The following is a 9,958-nucleotide window of genomic DNA, read 5'->3' as shown; positions in this document are numbered from 1 at the left end:
AGTCTCTCAAAAACCTGGTAGTTGACACGAACGAATGGGAGAAGCTTGTCTTGGACCTCCAAGCTTGGCGTGGCAGGATCACCGCAGGAACAAGTGCAACTGAAGATAGGAGAATCTTTGAGGCAAAAAGAAAGTGATTTGCCTCATCAGTCACCACCGGACCAACAGCCACTGATCCTCCTCTAAACCCTGAAGTCATGGTCATCTTCGACTACTAAAGATGAACATCAGAACCAAAATTCTATCATTTGGTATCTGAACAAACCTGAGCTTTGTTAGAGAATATAATTGCTTTCAGTGTAAATAGGAAGATCTGTGCTCCCGTGGGAAGATTCATTAAGTAGACATCAGATAATGAAGTGGAGATGGATGCATGTGTCTTAACTAGTTCTAATGCCCAACTCCATAAAAGCTGAACAATATTTCCTACACTATATTCCCACTGAAATTTTGTCAATATTTTCATATATTTCCAAAAGGAACTGAGTTCTAAATAAAGGTGCTTTAATTTAATTTGGAATGCAATTATTTATTAAAGCTGAAAGATATTTGTATCATTGGTATGCAAGTCCAGCCGTCAAAGTGTGCATGAAGTAGCAAAAGAGTATATATGCACAGCACTTGAACAAACATGTCAGTATCAGGCACATATCAGGGTAATGGATTTATAGAGCAGTGAACATAGAGCTCTGCAACCTTTGACTTGTTTTTATGCAGACACTTAGACAAATTTATAATTATAGATAAATTTATTAATATAATTTAATAGATTATATCTGATTTCACATACAGATGTAGTGCTATTCAACAAGGGGTGTAAAGAGCAAATCCTCCTTGATCCTAGTGAATCATGACGTCAAGTACAAGCAGCCATATTTGTTATGACAGTAGGTTCTATTTAAAAAAAAAAAATAATAGCCTTAAATATAATTTTCCTGGTCGAGAAATATCAGACCATAAGGTTTCATTTTCAAATTGATATTTCAAACATCACTGGCGGAGGTGAAAAGAGACAGCTTTTGGCTTAAATCACTGGTTCTCTGAGCAATTCACTCTTTCTAGACTTTATATTCACCTTTCTACATGTGCTTAACTTTTTCCGTAGATCATTCTACATTTTTTGAACGCATTTGATTAATTATCTTTTTAAAGATTGGGAATTGCAGTCCATTTTATAGTCCAGAGCTGCATTAAAAAAAAATTTCAGGGTTCAGAGCTGAAATCTCCCAGCAATCTTTGTAGAATCAGAGCTTTCTCTAGTGATTTACATTGTGGGAAGTGCAAATATTACATTGGCACTGTACAATAATCTGTTGTAGGAGGGAATTTATTTAACTATTTACACCAGTTTCTGGTGTCAAAAATGTTGAAAACTTTGGCACACTCCATATTTGCACTAAGATTTGTAACCTTAAGGTACCGTCACACTAAGCAACGTCGCCAGCGATCTGTGACGTTGCAGCGTCCTAGGGAGCGATATCGCTGTATTTGACACGCAGCAGCGATCAGAATCCCGCTGTGAAATTGCTGGTCGCTGCTAGAAGGTCTGCACATTATTTGGTCGCTAGGTCGCCGTGTATCGCCGTGTTTGACAGCAAAAGCAACCATACCAGCGATATTTTACACTGGTAACCAGGGTAAACATCGGGTTACTAAGCGCAGGGCCGCGCTTAGTAACCCGATGTTTACCCTGGTTACCAGCATAAAAGTTAAAAAAACAAACAGCACATACTCACCAGCGCGTCCCACAGCCTCTGCTTCCTGACACTGACTGAGCGCCGGCCCTAAACTGAAAGTGAAAGCACAGCGGTGACGTCACCGCTGTGCTGTTAGGGCCAGAGCTGAGTCAGTGTCAGGAAGCAGAGGCTGGGGGAATCGCTGGTGAGTATGTGCTGTTTGTTTTTTTAACTTTTACGCTGGTAACCAGGGTAAACATCGGGTTACTAAGCGCGGCCCTGCGCTTAGCAACCCGATGCTTACCCTGGTTACCCGGGGACCTCGGCATCGTTGGTCGCTGGAGAGCGGTCTGTGTGACAGCTCTCCAGCGACCAAACAGCGACGCTGCAGCGATCGGCATCGCTGTCGCTATCGCTGCAGCGTCGCTTAATGTGACGGTACCTTTACACTTTTCTCGCTCCTGTATAAATAGCAGAAGTGGGCAGAATTAGGCTGAGTAAATTACCATATGTAAACTTCCTCAAAGCCGGAGCAGATTTTGGCCTCTGGCAGCAGACACTCAAAAATACACCACATTTATCAGGAACTGTTCGGCCTCTTAATATTTGGCGTATTTGACGCCAATGTTCTCTAATGAAATGCCAGTCTTACAACATGTTCTCCTATGTGGGCTGCTATACTATAGGAACACAGCTGAGCAACATGGGATGCGTCTGGACATCCGCAACTTTCACATGGACAATGTCAACCAGCAAAAATGTGAACGCAGCTGTAGACAGTGGGGTCAATTCATTAAGACAAGCGTTGCGCCCACCAGTCCTAATGAAGGGCTTACTGGTGTATGATACGCCAAGTTCATTAAGTGGCATGTGCCGTGACTGAAATGCAACTCCAATTTTGTCAAGTTTGACAGGCGGGCTTAGCCACGTCTCTGTGCCGGTTCCACTCAAGCTCCATCCATTTTAACAGAGCAGCTTCAAACTGGCGCCAAATGTTGCAGATTTATGCACAACCTCGTGTTATGCAAAAATTTTGTAAACTTTTCAAAAGTGATTTCGATCAGTTTTCTGGTGAAAATACTTTGATAAATTGCTCCCCATATTCCAGGCTGTAACTCTGTACAAAACAAACTGTATGTAGAAAGTCACCAGACTGTAGAGCATGTGAATATATAAATTGTAACAATTGGTTAATAATGGACATCCTCTAAGGCTGACCATTATCTTGCCCAGAAAATATTCACATTCCAATCTGACCCGTTGTGTGGCACGTATTTCTTAGCAGGAGGAATTGCCCTTTAACATAGGCTCAACATCCACCCATAGAGAGGACCGTGTGGGCAAACCATACAGATGTAGTGAGAACATAGTGTAAACCTGGCCCAGGTGACATGTGGCCCATTATGATGCCGGCATTAGACATCGGGGATCAATAACACAGGTCTGCGACTAAAAAGCTGTTTGATTATTATCATCTAATTTCCATGTATTTTGGTGCGTTGAAAATGAAAAAAAATTTTTAAAAAATCCTGGACATCAGGAATTGCCACAAAATGCAAAATTCTCTTCAAATTTAGTATATTTTTCTCAATTTTTGGTGTTTTTTTTAGGGTTTTGAAAGTCAAAATTACTATTATTTAATTCACATCAATGCATTGAAGATATACAATGCCAAAAAAATATAACTTTCAAAGAAAAGAACTTTCAGAGTGAGCTAATGAAACCAGCATCAACATGTTGCAAGCTGAACGAGCAGGCTCGCACTTGATTCAATTGTTTTATCTTGGTTCTCGCCTGTTCACACTTTTTCCATCTCAGTTCGTGTTAGCTCGTAATATTCAACCGTTGTTTCCCAAAATTAGCATTATGGCTCAGCGGAAGTGTATTAATTCGCCTGACAGTTTCTGTTACATTTGTGGTGAATATCCTCAGAAAGAAGGGTGGTTTGCATTTAAAGAGGTTGTAGAGAAATTTTTAGGCAACAAGACCCTGACTACAAAAAAATCGTCGGACGAATGCTGAAAGCATTTCAAGCTTTAGGTTGCCTGATGAGTTTGAAAGTGCATTTCCTCCATTCCCACCTTGACAACTTTCCTGAAAATTTGAGAGCTGTGAGTGAAGAGCAAGGTGAACGATTCCACCAGGACATTAAAGAGATGGAAAGAAGATACCAGGGAAGATGGAGCATTACAATGATGGCAGACTACTGTTGGACGCTTCAGAGAGACATTCCAGATGCTACCCACAAGCGTAAAATGTACCAAGAGAAGCCTCACAGGGAAGAAGAATCGATTTTAGTGTGTGTTAGTCAGCTTATTGCAGTTAAAAAATGATTTTCATGAAACATTTGTATTAAAAAATTAATTTTATGAGTCTGTTTTCATTTATTTTGAGGTATTGTCTTATTTAACATAGGACATCACATTTTCGGACAATTTAAGTAACTATGACAAAACGGAGATCATTTTCAGATTCAGCGCACTTAAAAACATAAAGATTACGTGGAACAACCAAAACAGCTCTTGAAAATTTTTTTTCTGCAGACCTGTGTAATCAAGAGCAGCTGTAAAGTTCTTAACTACAAATCAATACGTAAAACAAAAATATAAAAGTAACAAACGCTTATCAGTAGTACACATGGTATGAGATGATATGCTGTCTTTCCATGAAGCAGATAGTGGTTTGGAATTAAGTAGTCGATAACTTGTGCAAACACTTGAGCGCCTAGGAGTGGGCATCCTATGACAAGACGTGAGGACTTCATGTACGGCAGGTACTTAGTAGGTAATCTTCAATGGTTAATGTCTAAACCCTCTGGATCTCAAACAACTTCACGTCAGTGTCATACCAGATAGGAGGATCCATGTTCCTGCAAAAGAGAACCAGAGTCGTTCAATGCAAGCATATTAACCCTTTCAGGATGAAGACCTTCAGATATCAGAACGCCCACAGCAAAATTCCACATATTAAAATGATAAATATTTTAAAGGGCAACATCTCTTTTGCACTATACTTTACCCAAATAGTCTTTTTTTTGCACCTTTGGCACCAAAATGACACCAGCATAATAATTATTTAATCATTCTAGTTTTATACAGGGAAAAAAATAGTAGGAAATTTAAACAAAATATTTAATTTCCTGTTTGTTATTTGATGTCATTTCTTTACCCAAAGAGAACAATATATTCCTCTAACTCCATCTCTTTAAAACAATATCAAATACATTATTGTATTATATAAAGTTATTGCGCATGTATCTTGCTGAATGTCACCATCTTTAGCTTATGTATGGCATTTGTTATTGGGTACAAACTAGAAAATATATAATATTTTCTAGTTTGCACCCAATAACAAATGCCATACACTGGGTAAGATGGTGACATTCAGCAAGATACCTGTGTAAAAACTTTTATAATTGATAGATTCAGCAGAGCAGTGGAGACAAAAAAAAATCATTTGTGTGAATTTGAGGTCACATATTTTGCATGTTATGGACTCATTATTGGAAGGGTGACAGATGTACATATAACTTATGCACAGGTCATAAAGAATGCCCCTGAAGATAACCCCAATGTAAGAGGATGCACTTTAATTTTGTTTTTTTACATTTGTTTTTTTTTTTCTTTTTAAGGGTTTATTTTATTTTTCATTTTCTTTTTACATTTAATTTTTCATATGTTGTATGTATTTTTCTCTTTTCAGCTATCAGGATTGCTGGAAAAACACAGATCTTGGTCTCCTAACATTTATTTCTTGCCACAATGGGAAGCAGCTGACGCCATGATACAACACTGTACTATAACGGGAGGATTAAGGAGTGCTCTGGTACTACATAATTGCTGGCCTAGCTTTAGGATCGGCACCCACTTAGGCAGTCGCCTAACTGGAGTAGGTGGCCAGGAGAGCCCAAGTTGTAGTCCTGGGAAATCCCTTTAAACCAGTCATAAGCCAGTACATCATCTATGCCCCAAATAATGAGGTGTATGCCATTCACGTTAGAACACCACTAAAAAGAAGTGCTTATATACACTCACCGGCCACTTTATTAGGTACACCATGCTAGTAACGGGTTGGACCCCCTTTTGCCCTCAGAACTGCCTCAATTCTTCGTGGCATAGATTCAACAAGGTGCTGGAAGCATTCCTCAGAGATTTTGGTCCATATTGACATGATGGCATCACACAGTTGCCGCAGATTTGTCGGCTGCACATCCCAAAGATGCTCCATACAAGGCAGGATGGATCCATGCTTTCATGTTGTTTACGCCAAATTCTGACCCTACCATCCGAATGTCGCAGCAGAAATCGAGACTCATCAGACCAAGCAACGTTTTTCCAATCTTCTACTGTCCAATTTCGATGAGCTTGTACAAATTGTAGCCTCAGTTTCCTGTTCTTAGCTGAAAGGAGTGGTACCCGGTGTGGTCTTCTGCTGCTGTAGCCCATCTGCCTCAAAGTTCGACGCACTGTGCGTTCAGAGATGCTCTTAGGCCTACCTTGGTTGTAACGGGTGGCGATTTGAGTCACTGTTGCCTTTCTATCAGCTCGAACCAGTCTGCCCATTCTCCTCTGACCTCTGGCATCAACAAGGCATTTCCGCCCACAGAACTGCCGCTCACTGGATTTTTTTTCTTTTTCGGACCATTCTCTGTAAACCCTAGAGATGGTTGTGCGTGAAAATCCCAGTAGATCAGCAGTTTCTGAAATACTCAGACCAGCCCTTCTGGCACCAACAACCATGCCACGTTCAAAGGCACTCAAATCACCTTTCTTCCCCATACTGATGCTCGGTTTGAACTGCAGGAGATTGTCTTGACCATGTCTACATGCCTAAATGCACTGAGTTGCCGCCATGTGATTGGCTGATTAGAAATTAAGTGTTAACAAGAAGTACCTAATAAAGTGGCCGGTGAGTGTAGATGCTGAACCAAAATGACACTGCTACCTGCTTATCCACTGTGCTAGCCACATTTCTATTTCTTTAGTATGATAATCTCACCTCAAGTAGATGACACCCCACATGTATGTACGAAACCACATAGCGGTTCCAGCATTGGCCTGATATTTGCGAATCAGAATGGGGTGAGGCACAGGTAGTAACCCCACAAGTGTCCCATGCTGTAGAAACTTCAGAATTTCTGACTCGTCAGTTAGTCCCCTGCAAAACATGAAAGGGTCATACCACATTAATATCAAATCCAGAGCTAGAGGATTGATACAAGGGGGGAGAGAGAAGGAAAAATACTTTATGGGAACGTGCAGCTTCCCTTTCATTTATGCCAGAAAAAAAAGAAAAAGCAGAAATCTGTCAATGCAGGGTACAACCGTAGGTTACTTTTCAATTATGCAGATAATAAATAAGATCAAGCTTGCATTCACATTTCAACACCCTCTCCCATCACACTACTAATAGCACCCTACACGTCACTAGTCTGTCATCGCCACCAAGCTCTTTGACCTCTTACTTGTCAATGCAGATCTTCTCTACTTGTGGAACCAAGACCTGTAACAGCCTCATGATTGTCTGCAGGGGCAGCTTCACTTTCCAAGACAAAACCTGTCAATAGTAAATGTGGTACATTTTCATTGCACACATACCACAGAGACTTTCAGATTATTTATGAAACTGAATTTTAACTAGGTTTTTAGTTATTTGGCGCTTACAGTGTTAATACTACTATTACTCTTAGTCACTTATACATGCATAGCAATTAGTGTGTCAATTTTGAAATTAATTGAAGTTATGAACAGAAAAGGGAAAAAAGTGATGACAAATACTGTACTTTATAAGAACAGCAAATTACTCTAAAGGAACGATATAAAGAATGGAGCAAGAGTATACTGTATATACCACTCATTTAGCAGGGTGCACTAAAGGCAATCTTTTACTAGATTTTGGCTATCCAACTAAGATCAGCATACTATAGTGAAAGAGACCCTGATTCCAGAAACTGATTGCTGCAGTTTTGATAAATCATGGTTATATTTGCAGTAGATTTAGGAATTCTCCGAACATTGAGCTCTGTATCACCCCATCCACACCATTGATTGGCAGCTTTCTGTGTACACTGTGCATAGGTAGAATACTGCCAATCAGTGGTGTATATGGAGGACTACATGGCAGCAGGTTTACTAGTCCTGTAGTGATGATCTCCTGCTGATAAAAAACAGTGATTTTAGCAAAACTACAGCAAGCAGCCCAGAAAGTGATACATCGCTGGAATCAGGGACTCTGTCTCTACATTATCCTGCTCTCAGATTAGGTGACAAATATCTGGAGACAAATTCCTTTTGATCAATCAAGTTTTCAAATAAAATAAAGGAATGTTTGCGTTTTGTTTGTTTTTTTATCATTACATTTGGCCAGGAAAGCTCGTGGTGCGTACAGTGAACATACCCACAGGGTCTCTTACTGTATGGAATAACATAGTAGACTACCCTAAGCATGCAGAGCCCTACAAGAAAAAAGGGTATGTGAAATTTACCTAATGAAAGGCAAAAATGCCAGATAAGCAGCGCCTAATCATCACAGATTGCACTGATGAGATTTTATTTCATACTTTCAAGTCTGTCAAAGGTGATAAATTTGTTACACTTCCTCTTTGGCTATTTTGGGAGGCACTGAGCAAAGTCCAGCAGCAAAAAGCAGAGTTACATCTCAATGACTCTGCATGGTACTGTGATGCACAATGTGCTGTTATTTATGACCGCAACATTGTCATATACCTGTCTTCAGAAGTGATGTATAAAGGCTGAGACCTCAGTGTTCACTTTTATCATAGCTGTAAAATATAGAAGATGGGGATACCTGGGAATACTCGCCGTACCAGCTCCTAGCTAACACCTACAGCACACTGTCTTCATATTAGACAGGACAAGACAAGCGGTAGGTGCAACTTGAACATCTGAAAACTACACTGTTACCAAAAATGATGGGTTCAAAGTTCCCAGTCTCAGCTGAAGAGATGGCGGTTTGACCAATCCAGTGCCACCTATCCACAGCTCACCAATGGTCTTTTGTGACATGGTTGTAGCGGTGTCATCACATCTACACCTAGTCACCGCTGTAGCCAATCATTGGACTCCGTGGTCTTATATCGTCTACCCTCACATCATCGCTGCTGCCATGTTAAAGATCAGTGGTGAGCTGCGCTTTATTATTTTCAAGGAAAGCAAACATTAAACAGACAATCCCCTTAAGCTCCTTCAACCAAATGCAAAAAACTGCTTCCTTTTGCAGAGATTTCCAAATTGTTGCAGTTTTGGGATCCTAGAGGAGAGCAGGGGCGTCAGTGCTTGGTGTATAGCGCTGTAACGTTTGTGTAAAGTGATTAATAAAAAATATATATATACAATTCTTGATATCTGCATCTTTCACTAAAGGGAGATCACGGCCCAAAGATTCACAGTTCGCACGGGATACAAATCTGTATGCAAAAGCTCCCTCTAGTGGCAGCCGCAGGTAAACAGTATTGTCAGGGAGAGACTAGGTGAGCGAGAGCTAATAACCCGGGCCCCTGCAGTTTCCCTCAGACTAGGGAAATCCTGACTGACCCTCTACCTGGAGTTTACACTGAAGGTGTGCATGTCCAGGCCTCGACCCTCGCCCTCTCTCCTGAGCTCAGCCCTAGGCTGAAACCTCCGCCCACCACCCAGTGAAGATGTTATTCCCCAATACCCACAGTAAGCACAGACAAGGATAAAGGAAAATATACACCACGCCGCAGTCACTCAGGAATACACTATAAATGTGCAGGGCAAAATAAATACAAATATAGGAAGGAGTAAATAAGACAAAGGAAAATACACCACCAGCAACGAATCTCCAACCACCAGCTCTCCACTCCAGACCGAGATAACAACGCAAGACAAAAGCTATAATCGGCGACGCCCAAAGATCAGGAGAACTATTTAAAGGCAGTGGGCATGGCCCAGCTTCCAATCCAAGGATTAGGTAAATTAACCCCGGAACAGCTAGATAAAATCTAGCAGACGCCAATGAGCAAATAGTGGTCAAAAGCGGAATTACCGCTGTCTGTCGGACGACCTGGTCTGAACAGCGTCCGACATGACAAGTATTTTATCATTTCATTCAAGGACTGTATGAAGAGAGGCAGCAGAAACAATTCACTTCTTGGCCCACTCTCACTATAGAGACCCCCCAGTAGTGACAATGTATTACTGTACGCTCAGACATACATACAGTACAGTTTTTGTACAAACCTCAGAGAAGAGACTCAGTAATTGTAACTATTTCTTAGTGATGTCCACATTACTTCATTT

General features: G+C 40.8%; 1 protein-coding gene across 1 annotated transcript in view; it reads right to left on the bottom strand.

The window, feature by feature from the left end:
• Window positions 1-909: 909 nt before the first annotated feature.
• Window positions 910-9,958, bottom strand: part of HID1 (HID1 domain containing) — a 75,365-nt gene continuing 66,316 nt past the window's right edge. The window contains exons 17-20 of the mRNA XM_077251742.1: window positions 7,141-7,232; window positions 6,675-6,833; window positions 2,119-4,545; window positions 910-1,410 (exon numbers count right to left, since the gene is read on the bottom strand). Of these exons, the coding sequence (XP_077107857.1) occupies window positions 4,482-4,545; window positions 6,675-6,833; window positions 7,141-7,232 (315 nt within the window). The 3' untranslated portion in view covers window positions 910-1,410; window positions 2,119-4,481. The remainder of the gene's footprint in view (window positions 1,411-2,118; window positions 4,546-6,674; window positions 6,834-7,140; window positions 7,233-9,958) is intronic.

Source organism: Ranitomeya variabilis, chromosome 4, assembly GCF_051348905.1.
Source record: "Ranitomeya variabilis isolate aRanVar5 chromosome 4, aRanVar5.hap1, whole genome shotgun sequence".
Taxonomy (NCBI): Eukaryota; Metazoa; Chordata; class Amphibia; order Anura; family Dendrobatidae; genus Ranitomeya; species Ranitomeya variabilis.
The sequence above is the reverse complement of the archived record's forward strand: the minus strand, read 5'-3'. Positions and strand labels throughout refer to the sequence as shown.